The 26,743-nt window shown below is 55.0% G+C and overlaps 1 protein-coding gene across 6 annotated transcripts in view; it reads left to right on the forward strand.

Annotated features, from left to right (window-relative positions):
* SH3PXD2A (SH3 and PX domains 2A) overlaps window positions 1-25,895 on the forward strand; it is a 243,018-nt gene extending 217,123 nt beyond the window's left edge. For 4 of the 6 annotated variants that reach the window (XM_060641590.3, XM_060641591.3, XM_060641594.3 and 1 more), the window contains 6 exons: window positions 872-955; window positions 5,996-6,113; window positions 10,144-10,481; window positions 11,430-11,479; window positions 14,133-14,252; window positions 16,206-25,895. In XM_060641590.3, coding sequence (XP_060497573.3) covers window positions 872-955; window positions 5,996-6,113; window positions 10,144-10,481; window positions 11,430-11,479; window positions 14,133-14,252; window positions 16,206-18,173 — 2,678 coding nt within the window. In that variant the 3' untranslated portion in view covers window positions 18,174-25,895. The remainder of the gene's footprint in view (window positions 1-871; window positions 956-5,995; window positions 6,114-10,143; window positions 10,482-11,429; window positions 11,480-14,132; window positions 14,253-16,205) is intronic. The other 2 variants (XM_060641592.3, XM_060641596.3) reach the window with 1 other exon arrangement.
* Window positions 25,896-26,743: the final 848 nt, after the last annotated feature.

Genomic DNA, 26,743 nt, shown 5'->3' on the forward strand with positions numbered 1-26,743 from the left:
CCCCCAGCTTCTGCAGGGGGCCGCTTGGTGCCCTGCAGCCCTGACATGGTGTCTTTACACCTGGGCATCCTATAGGAAGGCCGAGGGTTTCTGGGGCTGGGCCACGGCAACCAGAGGGCATGGGCTGGATGAGAGGGGCTGCAGCACAGAGAACTGGGCAGCAGGTCCCCCGCTGTCAGAAATCCGATGGGCAGCGTGCAGCAAAGGAGCAGAACCAAGGCCTGCAGCATCCGTCCCCATGTGCACTTCACTCAGCGACATTTCCTAGTGCTCAGCCTCTGGCCAGGCCCTGTGCTAGGCCCCGGAGAGGGCTGAGAGAGCAAAGACAGGTACCCCCAGGGTGGTAGGGACAGGGAGCCCCATGGCAGAGGACCCCCACGTCTCTCCTGACACAGTGCCTGGCTCGTGGCGGTAGGCTCACAAGCAGGACGTGGTGAGTGAGTGAGTGGCCGACAGATGGGTGGTGCCGTGGGCCCCATGGCCTCCTGGGAACCGTGACTGCCCAGCCATGGTGGAAGCAGCAGTCTTTCCCTGGGGCTGCCTGGGAGGGCCATCTTTGTGCCAGGTTGGGTCCCAGGACCCTCTTCACCTCTCAGGTGCTAGCATTGTGAGTTCTTAGCCCCTCTCGGTCTTAGGGATACAACCCACATGGTTTGGCTTTGGTGGAGTTTCCCCCGTGTCAGTGGGCAGATCTGCCCCCGTCCAGCAGGTGCATGCTGCTGGTGCTTGGTCCTGGCGATGATGCCCCGGGAGCGTGAACCTTCCCTCCCGCCATCCCCCTCCCTGCCCCATCCCATCCCATCTCATCCTCATCTCCATTCTCTCCGCCGGTTCCGTCGGCCGCGTGTTCCATTGCCATCTCCCACACCAGTGTCCAAGAGACGCAAGGCCCATCTGCGGCGTCTGGATCGCCGGTGGACCCTGGGCGGGATGGTCAACAGGCAGCACAGCCGAGGTGACTGTGGGAGCCGGCTTCTCCTGACCCGCAGCTGCCGCCCTTCGCTCTCTCGCTAACACCTCCCTTCCTCTCTGAGCTCTGCTCCTGTCTGCCACTCGGCCTCCTCACCCAGATTCAACAGCTAGACTTTCTCTCACCTTCTGCAGCTGTGGGGTGTTGGGGAGGAGGGCACAGGGGGCTACCTGGGAATTGGGATGATTGGGAGTTGGGGGGTGGCTCTGGCTTCTGCCACCATCCTGGGGATGGGGGTCATGGGATTCAGGATGTGATGTGGGGGCGGCTGGACTAAGAAAGGCCACATTGGCCCTAGAAGCTGCAGATGAGGGGGGCGGGGTGTAAGTCTCTGCACAGGCTGTCCTACTTGCCCCCACTCTTCGGTGCCTGCTTCCTCTGAGAAGGTGCTCCATCGGCCAAAGCTGTTCCAGCAACTACTTAGGGACAGAGTAGGAAGAAGGGCCAGCCCACAACCCTCCTTCTTCAGCTAGCTCCAGGGAAACTAGAAAGGGAACAAAAGCCAGTCCCAGCCTGGTCCCGGGATTCGGCCCCAGCCGGCTCTGAAGGCAGTGACAGGTCCAGCCAGGAGCTTCCAGCATCTTCAGCACTGGCATCAGCACTTTGTGAGGGGGCCTGGTCAAGATTCTAGGGAGGCCCCTGGCCAGCCATCCAGGCTGATTGGGAACTAAGACATTTGCGGGTTCAGGGCCTTTCCAGCATCCAGGAGCTTGGGAGTAGGGAGCTTAGGGGCGAGCCTCTGAACAAACCCCTCAACATCTCCAGGGCCCACAGGCCAGCAGAGGTCCGTTTCTCCTGTCTCACTGAGAACAAGGCTAGAAGGGCCTGTGATGAGCACTGGCCTCTCTCCGATAGCAGGGATGCCCCGTGAATATCGGCCCACCCCCACAGCTTGTTCCTCAACAATCTGAGACCATGTTTTGGCACCAGCCCCAAGCCCCAGGCAGCAGCAAGCCCGGACGCTGAGGTGGCCGCCGCCTGTGGCTGGTGCAGCACCACACTCAGAGCACTGGCTGTGGGAGCCCAACTCATCCTGAGGGTGGAACAAGGGTTGGACTCCAAGGTGCAGGGCAGGAGGCCAAGTCATGGAAACGGCGAGAATGAGCTCGAGTGTAAAGCAGGGGCACCCTAGAACTAGGAGGGGTGGAGCAGCTTTGCCGGGGGGCCAGCCTGGGACACTGCCCTGAGCCTTGGCAGCAGAGGAGAGGGGGACGCTGGCCTGGAAAAACCGCAGAGACAAAAGCTTGGCCTTCCCCCATCCCCTCCAGCATCTGCTCCCAACGCCATCCTACACCGAACCCCAAACGCAACTGCGTCTCCATAAGCACACGGACACTTACAAGTGACGAAGCACTACTGCCCGTGCCCAGCGGTACGCTGTCCCCTCTGGCCCCCACGCAGCTGCGCATCCGTGGCCTCTGGCACACAGCCACTACACACGTACTACCGCTCGTGCAGCCAACGTAGAACATTCCACATATGCATTTACAGTCGCAGATGCTTCAGCTGCTCTGGACACATCGTACATCTGCTTCTGACCACCAAGGACACACATAGCTTCCTATACGGTCTCATACGTAGCCCCTCACACTGCATGGGCACAGGCAGCGGACTCGGAGTTACACGCATGCAGTGGTATATGTGGACATGCATTCCCAGCCAGATGCACAACTCTGTGGACATCCATACGTATACAAATATGTAAATGAGGACAAGCCCACTTTTCCCTCTCTCTCTCTCTCTCTCTCTCTCTCTCTCTCTCTAAGAGACCTAAACAGCATTATTTCCCAGTCTCAGCCCTAAGTTAAGTCAGGACTAAGTTAAATCAGGCAGCCAAGAAAAACTTGCAGAAAGCTGGCTGGGAGAAAGCAGTGGAGCCAATGGGGGGAAACAGGCAGTGGGTCATATATAACTAGACAAGAGAGAAGCAGTGCTTCCCCAGGGCCTCCACTCCCCAGCCCCTCCGCCAACCAGGCCTTTGGAATCAGAAGGCCTCTTGTAGTGGGGTTGGGTAGGTTGTGGGGGCCGGGAGGGAAGCCAGGAAGACTGCTGACGGAGGGGAAAGCATTTGAAAGAGGAGGCGTCTGTGGTTTGGAAACTGCAGGGTTCTCCAGACCCCGCCTCCAAAACCAAAACAGGCCTGTCCACCTCCCCCAGCCAGCCACCCACCCACCCGGTGGGCGGCCTGGTCAGCCCTCCCTAGGGCAAAGTTGCCACCCACCTTTGACGGCACATCAGAGTGACCACAGCCTCAGTGCTTCCCAGAAGCCCTGAGGTGACCCCCCACCCCTGAGCTTACAGCTCCCTCTCCCTTTTGATTCCTAAACTTTGATTCCTAAAAGTCTCTTCTAGAGACCCGGGCAACCTGAATGACTTAGCTGCCCAACCCCCCTCCCCAAGCCCCTGAGACCATTTCAGTCTGTCTGGGCATCCTGACTTGGTTCCCCATCCCCACCCCCAGACGGGGCTCTGCCCTCGTCCAGTAGAGGGGCTGGCTCTGCCTCTCCCTCAGGGAAACGTGGAAGCTGGGAACCTGACAGCCAGCCACATGTCTACACGGAGGTAAGCCATGCCTCCGCCGCCTGAGCTGGCCATGGCAGGAAAGTAAACCCCCACACAGACCAGTTGGAAGAGTTGCACTCTGAATGCTCATCACCTGGGACCTACACAGTGACGGGGCAAGACAAGCCTCTAGGCCAGCCAGATCTCTTCCCGGGAGCATAAACTCCCAGACCTCTGTGTTCACGTCAGTCCGAGGGCCACCAAGAACGGGGCCTTGTGCAGGAGCAGCTCAGCTTCACTAGGGAAAACTGATGTGCTTGGTTCTGCCTTCTCCGAGAGGGTCAAGGGGAGGCAGGGCACTTACATGGCCCTCAGTGCTATGTCCTCTGCATACACACTGGGGGCTGCAGAGGCTGCTGCTTGGGCCTGACAGCTCCAGAGCCTGGGCCCGCATGTCACGGTCCAGGCCCTGTTCTCTGCCATGCGGCAGGACAGCACTCCTCTGACCGTCCTAGGAGAAGGACTATAATTTTTCCCTGCAGAGGCAACTTTGCCTAGGAAAACTTTAATGATGGCTTCCTGCTGGAACCACAGGCTTTTAAAAATAGCCCAGCTGAACATAGGCAAAATGTGGAGCCCAGGCCTCGCCTCACCCTAACCTCAGAACCCTACATCCCCGGGGCCTGGCGCTGCCCCTCTGGCCACGGCCCGGGCCAGGATTTACCGTGCCCCACTGGAAAATGGAGTGGGACCAGGAGCAGGCAGGAGAGTGGAGGGCTGGAGTGTAGCACACTGAACTTCTCAAAGGCCCGAGTCAGAATCTGGCTGGCCCAGGTTCTCAGGCGATCTTGGCAGCTCTCCTCAGCGTGGCTGGATGGGAATTTGAAAGCTTCCAGGAGTTAGTCGATGGTGAGAAAGGCCTCTGCGTCTGGGAAAAGCTTGCCATTGAGAGGCGCATGCCGAAGAATGGTGGAGGCTCCAGCGGGTCATCACCTACCTTTCGCCTTTGGCAGCCTCTCAGATTTGGCCAGGGCCCATCAGCTCTGTCCTTGCCGCCTCCATCCTGGAGGGACTTGCTATCCGGGCCCGGCATAGGGCTGCAGAGAGGGCCCTGATCCTCCTAAGTAAACAGATGGCCCTCCTGTCGTGGGGCAGTGGGGGGGCGGGAGGGGAGGGAGGAGGTGGCAGTTGTCCTCCGTCCCCCTCCCCTACTGCTGCCTAAGGCTCAGGCAGGCTGCCCATCAGGGTCCACCAAGGAATCTAGGAGTTACTGTCATAGATGGGAGCAAGGAGGAGTGGGGCAGGTATCTTAGAACACAGCCTCTTGCCCCTGCTCAGACAGCCTTGCCCTTCATTGATGCGCTGCCTAGTGCCTTCGGAGCCCCAATTGTGTGACAGGCACAGGCTAGAAGAGACAGCATGAGTTCAGGGTAACCTTCCAAGAGGGTGTGGCCAGTTCTGTCTAGGTCTGCTCCTCCTCCCAGAGGGTGAGTATGGGGATGTGTGATCCTTCCTGAGACCTGAACGTTTCTCTGGGGAGGCTCTCCACCCAGGAGACAGGGCAGCCAGCCAGCCAGCCATGAGTCCACCTGGCCCCAGCAGACGCAGGAGGAACACCTCCCTGGAAGCCTGAGCAAGGACCCGTGCAGAGGCAGCAGGGCCCCTGCCAGGAGAGAGGCTGAAGAGATCCAGGAGGACAAGCACTGCCCAGCCTCCCCACACCTGCCCTCCCAGGCTTTTCCTGTCTTCCCATAAGGCACCTCCTTCCCGGTACCTGGGGAGGCCCTGAACAAGGCTCGCAGGCAAATGTGACGGTAGAGCAGGCAGCTCCCCAAAGGGGTGCTCCCAAGCTGTGTGGTCAGCTCAGCATGCTGGCCCACCCTGGGCTCCGGGAGGCCCTGCTGATGGCTGCAGTCAGCATCACCACTGATCATTTGGCCGCCGGACCCTCATCTTAAAACCCATGTAATCACTCCCATAGAACATGTGTTCCCCACAATCCTCTTGGGGAAATCACACAATCAGGTGATCACATTAGTGGTCAGGGAAGGCTTCACCAAGGAGGTGGCCCTGGGGCTGCCGGAAGATCAGACAGAGGCAGGATTTAAGGGGTAGAGGTGGGAGAAGGGCTCAGAGAGCAAGTCTGGGGCATGGATGGGGGTCTGGCACGTTCAGGGAAGGGGGGCATGCCACGGCGCCTCCAGACATCCCAGGGGATTCCTGACTCAGGTGCCACACAGGGCAGGTTCCCCCTAACTGTGCCCTCAGTCCAGGGAGCTTTTGGACCCCTGAGGACACTAGGCCCCAGCACCCTCACTGCTGTTACTGGGCTGGGAGAGCCAACTGTCTGCTGCCAGGGCTTAGCCAGGCCACCTGGGGCCCCGGCCAGCTTCTGCACACACTGGGAGCCACAGTGAGGCAACCAGCTAAGCCGGGCCAAGCCCGAGGAGGAAAAGACAGGAAGGAGGACCTGAGCTCCAACCTCAAATAACTATGCCTTATTGCTTCATCCACCCCCCACAGAGGAGAAGTACGTCACTGTACAGCCTTACACCAGCCAGAGCAAGGACGAGATTGGCTTTGAGAAGGGCGTCACTGTGGAAGTGATCCGGAAGAACTTGGAGGGCTGGTGGTACATCAGGTAGGAGCCTCAGCAGAAGAGAGAGATCCCTCTACCACTCCGGCCCTGGGCAGCAGACTGCACAGTGGCCGTGGGCACCAGCTGGCAGGTCGATACTGAGGCGGCTTTGCGCCCACAGCCCAGGCTTGGCTGCTTCAACCCTGCACGGTTGAACAGCTCGAACAGAGTGCTCATCTCGCAGCTTCTCTCCTGGGGCACGTCAAGCAGAGCCAGAGTTGTGGCCAGTGGGGCACAGGGGGCCCCGGCTCAGCTTGCAGGCAGTGGTGCAATCCCTTCCCATGCATCTGCCAGGAGGGTCCAGCACATCTGAATTTGGTTTTCTGTGTCCGGCCTTGGCTGCCTGGTGCGCTCTGTAGCTCAGGCCGCCTGAAGGGCTGGCGTCCACAGGCCTTGCTGAGGTCCCAACAGGCAGTCCCTGCTGCCCATAGCTCAACACTGGCGGCCTTTCCACTCTGCAGGGCTGGCTTATATGGTTGCAAGAGCCAGGGTAGAAGTAAGGCCTGAGCCCAAGCCTAGCTTAAAGGCCTCTTCCTTCTGCCCCTCCCTCTTGCAGGGCCCAATCATGTTTCCCAACTGAGAAACCCATTTGGGAGCATGGGGAGGGGAGGGAGGGCTTCCCTGGCAATCCTAGAAGCCAACTAAACCCTGTGGGCTTCACTCACCTTTCCCCTACCAAGTCCTGCTCTCCAGTCCCCTCTGTCCTGGGGCTCTGAGGCCAGCCAGCACCTTCTGGGTGGGGGGTGGGGTTAGGGCTCACAGGAAATGTTTTTGGGTCCTTTAGAATTGACTCTGCTGTGGTGATTTCACCCAGTTTCTCTCTTCCCTGCCCGTAGCCCAAATGACCAAGATAGTCTTGTATCTGTGAGCTCTGGGGACCACTTCCCCAGCCCATCACACCTGGGAACCCCGTACCCACCCTGGGCAGGAAGGGTGCTCCGCTCTGTCTCCCACAGTGGGGACAGGATTGACCCAAGTGATGTGGGCACTCAGGAGACAGTATCTTGGACCGTGGTGGTGTTAAGATTGGGCTATGCTGATGGGTAGGATGAAGGTCATTGGCTGCATGGGATTCAGCCTTAATGTGACCTGACAAGACATAGCTGCTCCTGCCCTTGGCCCCATGCATACCAGTCAGTAGGGCTGAGGTGTTCCTTTCTGCTCTGTGAGGTGGGACAGGACTGTGTGCCTGGATGTGTGTCTCCCAAAGTCACTGCCCCTAGACTTTCACACTCACTAAAAAACTAGACCCAACCCCAAAATCCAGCAACCACAAATCTACATGGGAGGGCCAGCAAACATTCTAAGGCAGGCTGGTAACCGAAACCACCCTCCCGGAGGTTATCTACAAGGCTGCGGGTTTTTTTCCAGTTTCTTTTTTTTTTTTGTTAATTTTTTTTTTAACGTTTATTTTATTTTTGAGACAGGGAGAGACAGCATGAACAGGGGAGGGTCAGAGAGAGAGGGAGACACAGAATCTGAAACAGGCTCCAGGCTCTGAGCTGTCAGCACAGAGCCCGACGTGGGGCTCGAACTCACGGACTGCGAGATCATGACCTGAGCCGAAGTCGGATGCTTAACCGACTGAGCCACCCAGGTGCCCCTCCAGTTTCTTAAAATGATCAAGGTTACTCTGAGCCATCACTTTTAGTCAACTCTTGTCCCCATGGCCTACCCCTTTAGCTAGTGGGAGCTTCAACTGAAAAAACCCTACAAAGATTCCACCTTAAGAAGGCTGCCAGACACCCCCTTAAATATGCCATTTCCCAACATTCCAGGCTCTGTGTTGATCCTCATTTCCTGTCTTTCTTTTCCCCTCTCCCCTCACACACACATACCCTCCCTCTCTCTCTCTCCCTTCTTTTCCAGTTTGCTTCCCTCTGGAGTCATTCTGCGCTCCAGAGCTGGAAAGCAGATGTGAGCCGAGTTGGACCCAGACACACACAGCCGCTCCTGATTCCCCTGCATCTCTCTGCCTGGAATCTAATTGTATCCATGTAACACCCGATGAACACAACAGGGTTGGACGTGGGAGCACTCAGGGCAGTGAGCAGGCCTGACCATCACTCCCATGAGACCCCACTCCCCATCTCCCCACTGTTCTCATAGAAGAACACCTCTGCCATAGCCAGCAAGCTCTTTATCTTGAGATGCAGGAGCACCAGGTTCCAGGCCAGATGCTGCCAACAGCTAGCTGTGTGGCCCTCTGCTACTTGCTTTGCTTTGCTGAGCCTTGGCTCGTGGCTCATACATACGATTAGGCATCCTTACTAGTTGCTGCCATCCACCCCTGAAATTTCTGTGCTTCTCTCTGCACCCCTTACCTTGGGAAGGCAGGCCAGCCCCTTGACTTCCATTCACGTGTTAACTGATATCTGCCTTGCAAGCCCCACACAGGGGGCCAGACAGGTGACCTTGGGACAGCCTGCCTGTGCTTTCCAGTGGTGTGAACATAAGAAGCCACCTCCTGCCTAGGCTTTCCAGCAAAGCTCAGACATGTTGATAGAAACTTTCGCTTTCACGTTCCTGCTTCTCCCACCTCATGAGCACCCAAGAACAAGGTCAGATCGGGCAGGTGGGAAGGGCGAGTGTCCGACATCTGGCACAGAGGAGCCGTTGCAAAGAGCCAGATGTGCCCCGGGGAGCAGACGGGGACAGTGCAACTGGTGGACTGGGAGGTGAGCTCTTGGTGGGCTTGGGTAGAAGTTCTGAGCACCATGGGGAGAAAAGGGAAAAGCTTGTTTTCAGAAGTCATCAAGTCACCTCAAATTAAGTCAGCCCTGTCATTTGCCTTTTGTCCTTGTTTATGGGTTTTGATTTTGTTTTCATTTTGTTTTGTTTCATTTTGGTTTTGTTGTGTCATACCAAAGGTTTTCATTTTATCCAGTCATGTGCTTTCAGTCTTTCCATTCATGGTTTTGGCTTTTGGAGCCCTATTTAGAAAGATTTTCTCAATCCTCAAGATTAACCAAATATTCACAATTTTTTTTTTTTTTTTTTCCCCTGTGGTGTGAGGCCAAGGTCTCACTTACTTTTCCTAACTGGGTAATCAGTCATCTCCAAATTGGTAATTGAAAGCTCATCCTTACCCCCACTAATTTGATTTAATTTTTTTTAAGTTTATTTATTTTGAGAGAGACAGAGACAGCATGAGCCGGGGAGGGGCAGAGAGAATGGGGGAGAAAGAGAATCCCAAGTAGGCTCTGTGCTGTCAGCACAGAGCCCAAGGCAGGGCTCAAACTCACGAAACCATGAGATCATGACCTGAACTAAAACCAAGAGTCAGACGCTTAACTGAGCCACCCAGGCGCCCCTTACCCCCAGTAATTTGAAGTGTTACCCTTAACATCAGTCTGTTTGGGGACTTGTTCTGTGAACTTGATCTGTCCGCTACCCCCACAGTTAGCATCCATACCTCCCCCACTTGGCCATTCTTTATAGACATCTTCCTAGTTAGTCTCAAAAGGTCTATCTTTCTGGATAAATTTTTGTAGCTACTCTTTTCCTGAAGTTTGCAGAAGAGAGAAAAAATTGAGCTCCAGGGTAGGGACTTACCAAGGGACTCAAGAGCAGAACTCGGGGTTCCTAACTCCTCTTACCTGTGCTACCTGTTCACCTCTCTGATCTCCCTTCCCTTTGTCAGAGGGCCTCTACCTAACACACCACGTTCACACTTGCTCTTATCTCTAGAATCGCCCTCTCTGTTGGGAGGTAGCAGGCCGTTGTCAAGTCTACTTGGTGGGCAACTCAATCTGAGGAATCTTCTCATCCTGATGTCCCACATTTGCCTGACTGTAGAGAACGAGAGCCCACACAAGGAGGGATCAGGCAGAGAGCAAGGAGAGAGGAAGAACTGGTGTCCTAGGTGTCTTTTCCACCTGCCCTCCATCCCACTTCTCTCCAGAGTGGTGGGATTGGCGGGTGCCTCACAGAACACAGTGGAGAAGGCGCAGCTGGGCCAGGCCAGATGGAGCCTGGGGTGTGAGGTCAGGTAGCAGCGCTCAAGTGACATCATGTCCACCCCTTCCCCCAGGTACCTGGGCAAAGAGGGCTGGGCGCCAGCATCCTACCTGAAGAAAGCCAAGGACGACCTGCCAGCACGCAAGAAGAATCTGGCAGGCCCAGTGGAGATCATCGGGAACATCATGGAGATCAGCAACCTGCTGAACAAGAAGGCGTCGGGGGATAAGGAGACGCCACCGGCCGAAGGAGAGGGCCCTGAGGTCCCCATCGCCAAGAAGGAGATCAGCCTGCCCATCCTGTGCAATGCCTCCAATGGCAGCGCTCTGGGCGTCCCTGAGAGGAGTGTCTCCAAGCTGGCCCAGGGCTCGCCAGCCGTGGCCAGGATTGCCCCTCAGAGGGCCCAGATCAGTAAGAGCCTTCCTGACCCCTGCATCCTTACGGCACAGCTCTTTAGAAAGCGGTCACAGGGTGCAAGGAAAGCCAGAGGGGTGTATAAGACCCCTATATCATTTTTACCCTGACATCTAGGCTGACCCCTAACCCTGAACTTGTTTCATGCTAATCACGAGTAGGCAAGGCACTTCCTCACAACTCTTGCGCTGAAGATAAAATACACGAGTGTTTAAGCTGGTGGCATTCCCTAGAAGAAAGCCAGGAATGGTTGCTTTGCAGATCAGTGTATCCCCCAGGCTGTGACACGTGGCTCCCTTGTGCAAGGCTGCTTTACAGAGTGACAGCCAGTAGAACATCTTTCCTGGCCTTACCCCTCCTTCCCTCTCGCCTCCCACCAGTTACTGGAAACCTAAAAGACTTGGAAGGAACGGCTTTGCCTCTCCACGAGCAGTTTTAAAGGCCTCTGTATAGGAGAAACCCAGCTAACTGGCCCCCTCCTAATCTATGCATCTCTGGCTCAACAGCATCTTCAGATGGAGGTTAAACTGCCCTATATGATGAGAGAGCCGCTTCTGGTGATGTCCACCCAGCCTTAAAATCTTGAGGAAAGCTGTGGTTTTAGTTTAGTTCTGAACTTGGCCTCTGCTCCTAAATTTGAAAATCTGATAGAGCTATATACCCTTTCTTCTGAAAAATGCCTCTATGTCTATACATTTTGAAATGTGCACATCATTTTAGGGGGCTCATGGATCCCCCGAAACACAGCCAAGAAAGCTTAAAGGTCTCTGGTTCCATGAAGAAACTATAGTGCTGATAGTGACTGAGCACATGGGCCCCTCCTGAGTGTGGGACAGAGCCAGGAGCTTCCCAGGATCAGGAGGCAGCCACACATAGGGAAGACAGGGTCCAGCGCTGTTACCCATTGTCTGGCTGGGATTTCTGAAGCCATGTTTCTTCTTCTAGGCTCCCCGAACCTAAGGACAAGGCCTCCACCTCGCAGAGAATCCAGCCTGGTATGTATGCTGAATTTCTTCTCCTTTTTTTCTTCCTGTATCTGGGGACGCCCTGTAACATTCCCCAGTTAATTGGTTGTCTCATTTCAATGCCTGTCAGTCCAGGGGTTTTCCAGGGCCCTGCTGGGCTTCCAGCTTTGTGGGGCCAGGGGCAGAGAGGAAAGCCTGGGCATCCCAGCCATTCTGGGGGCCTAGCTGGACAGTTGATGTTCAAAAACACACTGCACTCCAAAGCTAAATAAATCCATCCCAGCCGCTACACTGGCAGACATAAACATTTAGACTGGCCAGCGGGAGTGTCCAGCCAGGGCATTGCCAGGGGCTGGGAATGGGGCTGCTGTCCATGTGTGCCTGGAAGCCTTTCAGCTTCGCCTTCCTGGCTCAGGAATGTCCAGTGGCTTCGGTGGATGCCAGAGCCTGGGAGGGCAGAGGGCAGGCCGGCGAGCACCCCTGCAAGGAGGAGTGAATGGCCAGGACTGGCTTGCGCTGAAAGTCAGAGGCTCAACTTGCTGGCGTCCCTGGCTCCTGTAGGTGGGGGTCCTGGTGTCCAGACCATCAGGGAAGAGCATATACCCTCGGGATACTAGGCTTAGGGTGGCAGTGATGCTGGCAGCGGACCTAGAGCCCTAGTTCAGGGGACTGTCCTCAGGGGCAGTGGGTGCCGTGGAAACAGAGGGCTTCAAGCCTGCCAGACGTGCGTTTATGTTGCACCTTTGACGCTTGGGAACGGCGAGACCCAGGGCAAGTCTGTTACCCTCCCCAAGCCTTCATTTCCTGATCTGTAAGATGGGGACAGTGCCAGCCACCTCCTGGGGCTGCTGGAAGGATGAAATGGGATGGTGTATGCAGGGCTGGCCGCCAGGTTTCCCTTTCCTATGTCAGCTGTGGCTGACGGACGGGCTGCCTGCCGCACCGTGTGGGGAAAGATTTCTGAAGTCTCACTGGGCCTAGTAGCAAGGGTCACTGGGATCCGTGACATCTGCCCTGGCCTGGAAGAGCGGGCCTTCAGTAAACGGGTCCTTGAGTCAGGCGTGTGGAGAGGAGACCATCCCTGCCTTGGCCATCGGCCCCAGGGGAGTTTCTATGTCATTTTACCCTCGAGTTTTCCGTGACAAAACAATGAGTTCTCCCGTCCTTCCAGTTCTCTCAGCCCCAGCTGATTATTTTCAGGCAGACTCGGTTTTGGGAACAATGGGCTCATTCCTTCCACACTTAACAAGTGCAGGACTTACTGCGGCAGGGCTTGTCCCAGCCAGATGTGGCTGCATCCCACCTGGTGGCTGGGGGAGGGGGAGAGGGGGGGTGCCAGGGCCTGGACCCCATCTACTCACACACATGCCTGCAGGGCCAGGGCCCCGGGCGGAGAAAGTGGGCTGAATCATACCTGGTCCCTCAAGACCAGCTTCCTCCTGCCCTTCACTCCCTGTGACCCAAGACAGCTGGGCTGTGAGTGGCCAGATTAGGACATGCTGAGCTGTGGAGAATGGAGAAGATTCCAGGGAATAGGATGGCATTTCAGAAGGAGGGGTCAGCTTTGGCTGCCATTGGTGGAGCTCCCCCTGTGTCCTTGGCTGGGGCAGAAGTTAGGTACCTATCAGTAATTCTCCTCATGACCCATTTTACAGATGAGGAAATTGAGCCTCAGAGAGGTCATAGGCTTTACCCAAGGCCATACAGCTGGTTAGTTGCTGAGCTGGGATTGGAGCCCACATGTGTCCAGCTGTAAGGCAGAGGTCTTTTGAGGTCTTCCTGTTACACCACAGCTGCTTCCCTCTCCCTTCCCGCCACCGCTGCCCCCCCCCCCCCAAACACACATACTTCTTTGTTTGTTTTGCTTTAACCCCTTTGTGTGATACTGGGACATACTGGAAGTAACAGGGCAGCACAAAATCCATTTTGACCAGAGTAGAGACCGAGTGAAACTAGAATGTCCTCCCCATGAGGGCAAGGGGGTTGTCCTTTTGGTTCACTGTTAAGTGCCCAGTGCCTCAGACCTGGGCCTGGCACCCAGAAGATGCACAGTTGATGTTTGGAAAGTGAATGAATAAGACTCAGAAGTCATGGCTGCAGCCAAATCCTAAATGTCCTTGAATGTCTTGCTTGGGTATTGGTATAACCACTCCAGCCTGTTTTGCCTGACCATTTGGCATCTCTGCAATGACCCACCAAGGGCTCTTTTCAGCCATCTCCGCGCCCCCTTACACTCCTGCCCTCTTCCCCAAAGAGATGGCTGTGTCCCCTGGCCCTGCCTCTGCAACCAGATGTCACCGCTGTGACCTGTCAGCTAGACTTAAGGACGAGGCTCTCCTCCCATGGGGCAGTTTGCACAGGCTTTGTTAAAACCACTTCTCTACTTTTTCATTTTCATTTTTGGGACCTAGCTGTTGAAGTATCTATAAACTGGACCTCCAGAGATGTAGGGGTGAAGTTACTATTACTAAATGATCATTTTGACAGCTCAGAGGAGTTTCAAGTGGATCATGGGTAATAGAAAGCCTGCTCAGGAGAACAGTCCCCTGGGGAGACACCCTGAGCCTCAGGTGATGGATACTTCTCAGGTCAGCTGCCCTCCAGCTGGTGTAACCGCCACACTCTGCCTCTGTTACAGTTCTGATCAGGTAGGTTTTGCTCACTGAGCCCTTCTCTGCCTTAGGGGTTCCAGCTGCCGAAGCCACCAGAGCCCCCTTCTGTTGAGGTGGAGTATTACACCATTGCTGAATTCCAGTCCTGCATCTCTGACGGCATCAGCTTTCGGGGTGGACAGAAGGCAGAGGTGAGCCTTGGGCCATGAAGCTGAGGGTCTGAACTCATGCTAGTCAAAGACCTGCCATGTTTCCCATTTATGCCTTGCTGGCAACATTCCACGGGGGCGGGCAGAAGACCCACGGGGATAAAAATTTGCCTGAAGCCAGTAAGTGCCACGGTGAGGACCAGAATGCAGGACTCCTGTCTCCACACAGTCCTTCCCTCACAGCAGCGTTTCCCAGAGCGTGTAGTGGGAACTTGTGATGGAAGCGTCCCGAAACAAGGGGCTTCTTTGGTCGAATAGGTTTGAAGGACATTGGGTTAAACAAAATCCATGCAGTTGTGTGCTTTTAATCGCAGAACTTCTCAGAGCCTGTGCTGTAGGGATGTCACCGTGCATCTCTAAGAGGGCACCAGAATAGCAGCATTGCCCAGACCCATTTGGCCCCAGGACGGTTTGTCTCCTAGGAGCACCCTGGGGGCCAGGATTCTGAAGAACCCATGTTAGCGAGTGCTGCCATGGGGAGAATGTGGTCCACGTAGCCACGGTAATAGGGGCCTGGGTTCTGGCCACGTGCACACCGCCAGCACCTCTCACCCTCAATACGGTCACTCCTCTGCCCTGGCTTTGATCATGTGTCTCTGCCACATGAGGTAACAGACCCTGTGAGGCTCCCTCCCGGCCTAGCATTTATGAAACTCTGCTTTGTGGCCACTGCAGGGCACGCGGTCATCGCTCTTGAGTAATGAGGTTAAATCCAGTTAACACCTGTAGAACTGTCGGAAGAGCCCTCAGGCGGTCTCTGCCTGTGGGAGAGAGGGTGTCCCCCGTGTGAATGTTTTAAATCCTACGTATTCAATTTGGAACTGAATTTCCAAGAAAAATCATTCCGTCGGTGGTGCTTAGGTTTCCAGAAGAGCCTCCAAAGCTCACCATGTAACTGAACTGTCATACTTAGGAGCTACCCAGGCTTAATCTTGAGTGTGGGGTGGAGTATGGGGTGGGAAGGGTGAAGGAAGGAATAGAGAACCAAAGGAAGGACAGAAACTCTCCCTTTTGGTGTGGACTGCAGAGGGCTGGTCTCTATCTCTCTTCCTTCACTGCCCCTCTTCCCCTGGTATCAATTTTTTCATGTCCCCTCCCCGCCCACCCCGGTACCTTTCTCCAGGAGTGTCCCACAATCCAAAATTATCTTCCCTTTATGTGCTCCAGCCCAGATGAACTGCAGCAGAGGCAGCACCACACTCCTGGTCTTTAGCCAATCTCAAATAGTAGTTAAGAAAGAAGCTCCTTGAACTAGTTTATACTAACATGGAAATGACTAAAAGCCCCTCATCCTTCCCACAGTTAACCATTTAAGCCAAAGTCCGTTCGGCTGGCAGAATTTCACTGGGATCCCACATGCAGTGAAATGACCACAGGCAGTAGGAACACCAGGGAGGCGTCCAGCAGGGTGGCTCTGGTCTCAGGCTGTACCTCCCAGTTCACCTTACCTGCATCTTCCCATTCTCTTCTGACATGAGAGACCCTTTCCAGGGTCGCCGGCGGAGGACCTAGCAATCCCAGGGGCAGGACAAGGAGCAGCGGAATGAATGGCATGTTCTTAGACATACGGGTCCTTGGCGAGTTGGGTTCCATAGGGACTAGGAGGAGTAGGTCTAAGTGCACAGCTTAGGGGGAGAAGCAGGAGTCTGTAGACAAGGCCAGCTCGACCTGGGGTGCTAATGGAGACTTGGAGGACCAGGGGAGAGGGTCTTGGAGAGTGGGAGATGGTGGAGACCTGGCTTTCAATTCCAGCCCAGCACTTACTCCCCGGGGTCCTGGGGCCACCTCCTCAGTAGCTCACTTTGCTCATCTGTAAAACAGAGACATGACGCGTCGTAGCCTGGTGCGTCGCGTGAAGTGCGAAGCTCCTAGCCTGGCACATCGTAGGGTCCGGCGATCCTCCCAGCTCACTGGCCTGCCCACCCTTTCCCCTAGGTCATCGATAAGAACTCGGGTGGCTGGTGGTACGTCCAGATCGGTGAGAAGGAGGGCTGGGCCCCCGCGTCGTACATCGATAAGCGCAAGAAGCCCAACCTCAGCCGCCGCACGAGCACACTGACCCGGCCCAAGGTACCGCCCCCCGCTCCCCCCAGCAAGCCCAAGGAGGCCGAGGAGGGTCCAGTGGGCTCTGGGGAGAGCCAGGACTCCCCGCTGAAGCTCAAGTATGAGGAGCCTGAATATGACATCCCTGCCTTCGGCTTCGACTCAGAGCCAGAGCTGAGCGAGGAACCCACGGAGGACAGTGGCTCGGGGGAGCGGCGGCCTGCCCAGCCCCGTAGGCCCTCACCGGCCTCCTCACTGCAGCGGGCCCGCTTCAGGGTCGGTGGCTCTTCAGAGGACGTGGCCCTGGAGGAGGAGACCATCTATGAGAACGAGGGCTTCCGGCCGTGTGTCGAGGATGCCCTGTCAGCCAGACGCTCCTCCCGAGACAGTGACTCCCCGGGGGGCTCCCCTCTGTCCCTTGCTAGAAAAAACTCCCCCAAATCAGATTCCCCCAAATCGTCATCGCTCCTAAAGCTCAAGGCAGAGAAGAACGCCCAGGCAGAACTGGGGAAAAACCACTCCTCTGCCTCCTTTTCTTCATCCATCACCATCAACACCACCTGCTCTTCCTCCTCTTCCTCCTCCTCCCTGTCCAAGAACAGTGGTGACCTGAAGCCCCGTTCTGCCTCGGACGCAGGCATCCGTGGCACCCCCACGGTTGGGGCAAAGAGGGACGCCGACCTAAAGGCTGGGCTGACCTCGTGCACCCGGGCTAAGCCGTCGGTCCGGCCCAAGCCGTTCCTGAGCCGAGCAGAGTCCCAGAGTCAAGAGAAGATGGACATCAGCACTTTACGGCGCCAGCTGAGACCCACAGGCCAGCTCCGGGGTGGTCTCAAGGGCTCAAAGAGCGAGGATTCAGAGCTTCCCCCTCAGACGGCCTTTGAAAGTCCCAGTGAGGGGTCCAGGAGAGGCTCCGCTGACCTCATTACCCCCCCAGCCACCACACCCCCGTGTCCCACCAAGAAGGGACGAGAAGGGCAGGTCGCCTCCTACATGACATGTAGTGCCTACCAGAAGGTCCAGGACTCAGAGATCAGCTTCCCCGCAGGCGTGGAGGTACAGGTGCTCGAGAAGCTGGAAAGCGGCTGGTGGTACGTGAGGTTTGGGGAGCTAGAGGGCTGGGCCCCTTCCCACTATCTGGTGCTCGGCGAGAACGAGCAATCCGACCCCTCCGGCAAAGAGCCAGACACAGTGAGCGCCAAAAGCAAGCAGAACGAGGGCAAGTCGGACAGCCTGGAGAAGATCGAGAAGCGGGTCCAAGCACTGAACACCGTCAACCAGAACAAGAGGGCCACGCCGCCCATCCCCTCCAAGCCTCCCGGGGGCTTCGCCAAGACCTCGGCCACCGGGGCAGTAAAGATGAGGAACGGGGTGCGGCAGGTGGCAGTGAGGCCTCAGTCGGTGTTTGTGTCCCCGCCACCCAAGGACAACAACCTGTCCTGCGCCCTGCGTAGGAACGAGTCGCTTACTGCCACCGACGGCCTCCGGGGTGTCCGCCGGAACTCCTCCTTCAGCACCGCCCGCTCGGCTGCCGCAGACGCCAAGGGCCGCCTGGCCGAACGGGCCGCCAGCCAGGGCTCAGACGCGCCTCTGCTGCCCGCCCAGCGCAACGGCATTCCCGTGTCCCCCGTGCGCCCCAAGCCCATTGAGAAGTCCCAGTTCATCCACAACAACCTCAAAGACGTCTATGTCTCCATCGCGGACTATGAGGGGGATGAGGAGACAGCAGGCTTCCAGGAGGGTGTGTCCATGGAGGTCCTGGAGAGGAACCCCAACGGCTGGTGGTACTGCCAGATCCTGGATGGCGCAAAGCCCTTCAAAGGCTGGGTGCCCTCCAACTACCTGGAGAAAAAGAACTAACATGGGGCGTGGGTCCTTCCAGCCTGGTGCGGGTGAGCAGTGAGATGAAGACAAAGGGGAAAGGGAAAATGGGAGGGGTGGGGTGGGGGGGACAACGTTAAACCCTGCAGAAGGCGTGACCTCAGAGATGCTCCCCTCCAGGCTGTCCCCCAGCTGGCAGGTAAGGTCCGGCGGGGGCCCACGTTGAGCAGGGAAGGGAACAGGCAGGGGAGTGGCGGGCCTGGGACCAGAGGCAAGAAAGCTGAGCCCTACGTGGGCACCTTGGTGATTTGGCTGACGGACCTGGCACCATTTGGGACAGGCCATGAGGGAAATTCCATTGTGCCTTGGCTGCAAATCCGGAAAAGATGTGGTCGCAGGGACCTCCTGTGCCCTGCCCCTGCCCAGCTTGGTTTCTGCCGCTGGCACCTTGCCATCAGAGGCGGTCCTTGTGTTTGCCAATTGTGCTGGTCTCCCGGGGATTGCCACCACCTGCCACGGGCGCGTGTGCTAGAAGACCCCACCGGCTCTGGGGCTTGGAGGCATCTCTTGGGGGCCCAGCCTGTCCCTGGGCCAGGCCACCGTCTGTTCGTTGAAGAAAAAGCAGTTCCCCAGGTGCCAGCAAGGACCACCTTTCTTACCTGTCGCTGTTCCCTGGCCTTGAGAAGAGTGCGCCCTGCCCTGGGCGCCCCACGGAGGACCGCCAACCCCAGAGTTTACAGAGAGGGTGGGTGCAGCCGTCAGTCTCTTCACCATCTGCACAGACTTTATTTTGGGTATTGCTGGGTGGGCAGCTCTTTTGCATGTTTTGGGAGAGGTTTATTGATTTGGGGCTTCAATGTCAGGCCTTGGGTTTTGGTCTTATTTTAGGGGTTGTTTGGGGGCCCAAGGGCAGTTGGCCTCACAGGGGACAGAATGAGTAGCGGATGGGGCTTTTCTGTCGTAACTTTTGCGGGGAGGTTGGTGGTTTTGGGCTTTCACTTCCTTTCCCTCCACAAGCCAAAGTCCTTTCGTTTGGTTTCCACTGTTGCGGACGGCACCCTAGCGCGGCACCTGCCTGAGGGTCCGGGGGCTGAAGCCCCAGTCCCAGACACGGCAAAGCAGAGACGTCTCAGTGGGGCAGGACCCTCCCCAGGAGGGAGGAGCAGGTTGTCCAGGAGAAAAGGCAGCTCTCAGGCTGCCGGGTGGCCACCATTCTGCACGTGTTCTCCCGTCTGGGCAGGACCAGAACCCTTACGTGTGAACTGTGGAGAAGCACCCATCGCCCCCGCTGAGGGCTGAGGGGACCCCGGATGGGCAGCCACCACCGGCCGTTCCCCCGCCTACGTGCGATGCCACAGGTACCGGAGGACCCCGGGCCGGGAGCCGACCTGGTCTTCCCAAGGGGCGGCGCCCCCCACGAAGAGAGGAGAGAATAAAGTCCCTGTCAACCTTGGGTTGTGTCTTTCAGTCGTTGACGTTTCCGAGGGGACCCTCCGGAAGCCTTGGCTTCCCCAAGGACTCCCCCCCCTTTGCTGGGAGTGGAATCCCACACGTGCCTTTGATTGCGGACGGACTGGGCTCCACGGCCACCAGCTCAGCTGCCAGAGGCCTGGACTAAGGGTTGGCGGTTTCTACAGAGGAGGAAAGGCCTCCCTCTACCCCTGCTCCCCACCCAGGCAGTGTATGTTGCCCGAAGATCAGCACGGGACGCTGTGTCTCGTGCCTTCAGCACCCCACCCGCCCCCTAGACCCTTGAGGCCTCGCCTGGGGATCCCCCCAGCCTCCTCGCTGGCCGTGCACTCATGCCTGGCAGCTACAGCCAACTGCTCGTGTTCTTTGTGGAAGGGCCGCGGTGAGATTTTGTTTCCTTTTGTTTTGTTTGTGAGTTTAAAATTGAAATTCGTTCTTTTCTTCTGCTGGACAGTATTAAATAGAGTAGGATATTGAGTTAATCTGCTAGGTTGCAGTACTAATGGTAGTGGTTTAGTGTCTTCAGATTAATATTATTTGGACTTATTTGAACAATAATGATAAAGAAGTGGTTCATTATTTTTTAATTAATGCACTTTAATAAGGTGGAATGGGAAGAAACCCAGAGAGCAAAGTGCATTACTTAAAGATGCAGTATATACTTTTCTCATTTTTAAGCAGCACATATTTATTAAAAGAAAAAAAAAAAGTAATTTATGATTATTTAAAATAAAATTTAAAAGTAGAGTGACTATTGGGTGAAAGGACCTTCCATGTAGCTGTCTTCCAAGGGGGGGGCCCCAGCGGCCTCGCTCCTCCAATGTCTGCACTGAGCCAGTTCAGTCAGTAACGTGCCAGCCAGGCCAGGAAGGAGTGCAGGACGCATCTGCCGAACACAGAGCATCTCAGTTGGACTGGACCACAGTGTTCCCCAGAGCCTGCCTTTCCCTGCCCTTCCTCACGGTCTGCACTGCCCCGTGGGGCTCTCCAGCACCCGCGGGGCCCACATTCTCCACCCTCCCCCCAGGACCCTCTCTCCTCGATCCCCAGTGCTCTAAGTGATAGTCATTAAAAGTGGCCTTGGAAGTCACTCCATCCCATCCCCTTCTGTTACTGCAGCCCAAGGGCAGGAAATTACTTTTCCTGAAATCATGTAGCTAGTTAATGGCAGACCACCCCACTGCATTAATCCTTGCGCTCCCTCCCACCCCCATTGGAGTTTATTGTGTGGTCATCATGTTTACATTGTGACATCCAGCCCCCTAAGGATGGCTGGGAGTTGCTCAGGCATCTAGGAAACATGGGGAATGCTGCCACCTGGTGACAGCATGTAGATTTGGGCAGTGAACAGGGATTGCCATGCCCCATCTTCGCACCTCACCCCTCACCATCACCCCCTGACTCAACACAGCACAAACCCTGCAAACCCAAAGAGAATATTAATACTTGAAGCACGAAGGGTGCATGCCAGTCCCTCTCAGACATGGCCGGGGGATGCCAGGGCTCGTGCCCCTGGACTCCTGAGCCCCACCTAGGGCAAGGGGGCTTTTCCCTAGAGCTACTGAGCTGCTTTGTGATGTTGGAGGGTACTGCAGCAGGTGGAGGAGGGAGGGGCCTGTGGCTCTGACCCATCTGGAGGAAAACCAGATCGGACTAAAAAAGGAAAAAGGAAAATGAAATCTCAGCAGTGTCCAAACCCAGTTTTCCATTAATTGCGATTGAAAATGTGAAATGGCGTTGTATTGCTGTATACTGCACCTTTAATCCTAATGAGCCCTTCTGAGGTCATTATTGAGGTTTGTATAATGCCCGAAGATGCATCATTTGGTGCTTTTTCTTTCCGTTTAAAGACCTTTTTTCTTTCGTTACAAGGGGAAAAAATGTCTTCATCTCTCTCCCACTTTGAAACAGTGGCCTGGCTGGGCTCCCTAGCCCTGCTACGCTGTTGCCACTAGGCCAGGGGCCCCCTGGGGGGCAGCAGGAGGGGGCCGGAAGGGGTGACTCTGAAGGGCGAGTGAGCCATCTGCCCCTGGCTGAACCCAGGTTCTGCCTTGCCAGCCGTGGCCCTCCACCCCTTGCCTGGCCCCAGAGGCTTCTCTTTCTTACTCTCGAGTCTCCATCTTGACGAAGGCATTATATAGAATCGTTTTAATCACTTTCAGATGTTAGAGCAGCATATTTTACTGGCATTTATATCCATCGCTTTCCTCAGCAAGGCATGTTACTACTTTTATCGTCTAAGGAAGAAAGACAAGGGAATTTCGGTTGAACATTATTTTCATATTACTAGTATTTGCAGAGTAGATGTAGAACTATTTAAGTCTAGCCCTCGGTTTGGTAGTTTGTTTTAAGGGAAAAAAAAATGAAAGTAGCCCCTACTTTTCCTGTGTTTGTTTTGTTTTGTTGTTTTGGGTTTTTTTTTTTTTTTTTTTTTTGTATTTAACTAATATATTATTTCTTTAAGGTTACTCACTTCCCCTACCCCTCCAAATACTTTGCATTCTCAATCGAAAATGAAAACAATCTGAGAGACAGGAAAAGTGCAATATTATCAAGAGGGACGCCAGGGCTTGTCGGGACAGTGGCGGGAGACCCGGTGGCCCGTTCGTCCATAGGAAGCGGCAGGGCTGCTGGAAGGAGTTAAGCTGTGGAGCAGACAGGTGACCTTCTGGATATTGATCTTGTATACCCGCCCCCCCCCCCCTTCCTGGCAGGATGGCAGGGGTCCCTACCGGAGGGCAGCCCCTTTTTCTGTTGGGTGTTATCCACCCAGAAGGGATTCAGGGACAGGCCGCTCAGGGCCCCAGCCCTCGGAGCAGAGCAAGGACATCCGGGAACAGTCCCTTGTTTTCATTTCCATTGTTTTTCAGCCAGCTGCCCAGAAAGACCTGTCCTAAAAATCACTCCCAGCAGCCCTCTCTCACCCCAGTCTCCTGATGTTTGGGCCGTGATCTTCCTGATGTATGTCTGAGTCTTTCTAAAACTATGTAACCTCAGTTCAGTTTATGGGCAGGAACCCTAGATGTAACCAAATCCTTTTTTGGGGATGTGGGTGCCTTGAGCCCTATGTGCCCCAGTGAGACACCAATTCCCACAAGCCTACAGCTAGGCCTGGTGCTGAGCTTGGGCCACCCATTCATCTCAATGACTTCAGCCCGAGGAGTGAGCCCGGCCTCTTGCTCAACACCCCGACAGTTCCCAGAGGGCCTCAGAGAAGTGTCTGAGGGGCCTACTCAGGTCTTTGTAGACAGCTCCCCACAACAGGTACCAAGCGGGCCTCCTCCTTACTTGGCACTGGTAGAGAAAGCAGCAGGATGGGAAGTCTCTGGGTCCAAGCCCTTGGAGCTCTGCCCTTCAGGGCTCCAGGGACATCCTCACTGGCTTGTCCTCTCCGTCTCCAGTACTGTATGCTTGCTGCTCCAACCCCTCTGTTGGGTGAATTCCTGTACAAACATGGATCTGTGTGCCCAGAGTGGGACCATGCCCCTGTGTGTGGGTGTCTCTCCTTGGAGTATACACATTTATATGTCCAATCTTTGAGAATCTCGATGCAGAGCTCTCTGGAAAGAGAACCACCCACATTGCTTAATCTTAAAGAATTAAGATTCCCTCACTTTTTTGAGGGCTGTGTGTTGTGTGTGTGCATGTGCGTATGTGTGTGTGTCCATGAGCACACACGTGTGAGTGTTGGTAATTTCCCACTTGAACTAAATAACAAGGGGTTAGAGAACAAATACCGGGCAAGCTGTCTCCATTTTACAAGTCCTTGGCATTGGGCAGGACCCACGGGACTCACAGCTTCTGGCAGCAAGTGTGTGTTACTCACACACGTAATTCTGGCTGGAGAGTGCAATGTGTCTTTTTTTTTTTTTTTTTTTTTGGTAATTATTTTATTATTTTGTTGGAAACTTCACACTGGCATTAACAGATCTAGCAGAAGCAGCCTAGGCCATCATCCCGGGCTCCAAAATGAAGATGTGGACGCGAGAAGTCACTGGGTGTGGAAGCACTGAGATGGTTGAACTGGGTCACCCCGCCACCTGCGGATGGGTGGTCTAGCAGGCCGAACCCACCCACTGCATGCATATCATCACCGTGGGAGGGAGTTCTCGATGGTAAGAGCTTCTGGCCCTCAGTTCTCGTGTTTCTGAGGGTGGTCAGGCTGCTGGGGCCAGAGCATGCTCGTGGTAGTCAGCAGACCTGCATATGCACTTGCACCAGACTGCAGGCCCCAACTGAACACATCACAGGAACAGTGTGACGGCTCCTCCTCGACCTTACTGAGCTTTTTGCCTAGATCATGAACCACCCTCAGTGGTTCTCAGTTCTATGGCCAAAGACAGTGACAAGATGAGGTTACTGACCTACAGCCTTGGTTTCAGGAAATCAGCCCCAGTAATTTTAGCTTCCCTCCTGTTTTGTTCTGTGCATCTAGGTCTGCAGCCAGAAGTTGGGTTCATTGGTGCTTACAGACTGGGTGGAGGGCTCTACCTTCTAAGACCTTGATCCCAACCTGCCTATAAGGTTGGGGTTACCATGCAATCTCCCTTCCCCAATCCTGTCTTTTTAATCTTGGGTTTGCACTTGACCTTGACAATCAGTCCCCTCTCCCATCCCAGTCCTAGAACTCAGTGGCCTTAGAGAATGGTTTCTGAGCTGAAGGTCCCTCCTTTGTTCCCAGTTCCACCCTGGCTAATGGGCTGGACCTCAGGGGGCGAGGGGCAGGGAGAGAGCATGCGAGAAAATGGTTTTAAAGCAGAAGGATGGCTCGAGCATGTTGGAGGCAAGCGAGAGGCACGTTGGTGAGATGAATGTGTGCGTGTTTGGAATGGCTGGGGCTTACCGTCCCTTCCCGGGAAGGCGGCTTCCAGAAGAGGATGTCTTCTAGGCAGAAAGGGAAAAGTGTGAGAATGCTGAGAGAGTTTGGAGTCTGGAGTTTAGTCTTCATTCAAAAGAAGGAAGAAGTCAATTCTGAGTGTTTCAGGAGGAAGAGAGCAGGTACAGAGGGAATTTACTGATTCAATACCCAAGGGTCCAGTCAGAGTAGGTTGGAAAAGCCCTAAGATTTGGCCACAGAAGCAGCTAGCCCGAGGAAACCGCTACCTGCTGGGACACAAACTGGGTCCCCAGCACGTTCTTAATGAACAGTCACTGATTTACGTAGTGGAGACAGGAAGTCGCTAGCAACAAGTCAGTCTTTGAGTTTGGAGGCTCTGGCTCGAGAACATTCATCCATCTCCCAGGTTCCCAGCTGGTTTTGCCCACATCCCTTTGTCCAATCCAGAGGTGGTCTCTCAAACTGCTCAAATTGGTTAGAGACCAGTGACCGTAATGGGTTGTACAGTAAGGACCCACCACCCCACCAAACTGGAACCTCAGGGTCCAGACACTATCGAGCATGTCTGGAAGGAAGGCAGCCTCATTTCTTTGGTTAACACCAGTCATTTTGGAGTGTCTCTGATGTTACCTGTGGCTACTCGGTCTGCTGAGCCTGCCTTGCAGGTGTGACTTAGAAGACAGGGTGCAGTGCGCACTCAAACGTGGATATGCCCTTTCATTCTCAGTGGCCTGTGACCAAGGCACATTTCCATAAGCGCTTACTTCAGAGAGAGAAGAGTAAACAGCCACCATTCTTGGATCTGCAGCTTGTTCTCTGCAACAAGTTTTCTTTAAATCCAGGACACAAGATGAGAACAGGGTTTCACGAACAGTAGTACTGAGAGGTCTGCGGGAAGGTGACTTCTGAGTGAAGATGTGAGTGGCAGGTCCTTGGAGGGTGGTTTGTGGACTGCATGGTTGCATGTGAACTGCTGGGTGTCTCTGGGGCTCCAGAACTTTGGGAGATTCTTCATGGTCTCCACTTAGCCCCTCCCAGCTCCTAGTGGGCTCTGTGGGGTCAGGAGAAGGTTGTGCCCTCTTCTGCCCTCAGCAGAGAAACTGAAGAAAAGGACATTGAATTCAGTGCAGTCAATTTGAGTGCTAAAAAATTTCCAGGATCAATGGTGGTGCTAAACTATCTCCATGTTTCTAATATTTTTAATAGTGGGATTTTTTTTTAATTGTTCTCATCACAAAAATGCAGTGTCCTTGGGGAAGGGATCCAGCCCCTTGGCCTGCCACTTTCCGGGTGTCCTTTATCATTGTTGACGGGACTCTTTGGTCTGCAGAAAATACTCTGTCTTGGCATGCTTCTAGACTGTAAGATTTGGGTTGTTTTGTTTTGTATTTTGTTTATGTTTACATGCATCTTGTATTTCCCTGAAAACTAAATAAAGTTTTTGGCCTTTTTAACTGAACAGAATCACCTCTTAATTCTCCCTGTCATCAGAAAAGCCATCCAGCTGAATGGCAAAAGCCACATTACCCAGAATACAGCATGAACTGCAGGATCCAGGGCCCTCTGAGGACACTGGAGGGGCGGGGTGAGGCAGGTAAGTTGCCACCTTTGTTGGTGAGAATCAGACTCAAGCTTTTCCTCCCTCCCCCACCACCAGGAGGCTTTCTGGGAAGCAGCCAAGGCTTTGAGAGCGAGAAATGCACATCTTGGGGCAAAAGATCCACATCCAACGGGCCGAGCTGGCCTCTCAGCTTAGAGCCCCCCTGACCCTACCCTACTTTTGCTGGACCCCACGAAACAGTGCTGGGCCGTGCTGGTGTAGGAAGCAGCAGAGGGCAGGAAGGCAGGCCTGCTATGTGCTTGAATCTCAGCCCCACCAGATGAGGACTGCCACGGTTTGCTAGATACACTCCACCACTCCCAGCTTCTGCAGCCAGGCAGATCTTCTCGGCCCATCCAGAAGCTTTCTCTAAAGGTCCCTGGCCCTCCCTTTCTATCTAGCTGTCACCCATTTAATATCATCAACCCCCTCCTGACCTACATGAAGAACCTGTCATCTTCCCATCGGCCCCTAGGTGGCAGTGCCACCCCACAAGGGTTTTGGGCCAGGTTTGGGCCCACCTCAGCCTTACCAGGAAGCTGAGCAGGCCTCATGGACTCCCACTACTCCTGCCCCAATAAACACTGCTCCTCACAGGCCCAGGGACTTGAGGCCACCGAAGGGCAGTGGCTTCTCCCTTTCAACTTACAAGGCTCACCTGGCATGCTGGGCCCCTGCTGTCCAACTCCAAGTCATGCTCCA

This window comes from Panthera onca, chromosome D2 (assembly GCF_046562875.1).
Source record: "Panthera onca isolate mPanOnc1 chromosome D2, mPanOnc1 haplotype 2, whole genome shotgun sequence".
NCBI lineage: Eukaryota > Metazoa > Chordata > Mammalia > Carnivora > Felidae > Panthera > Panthera onca.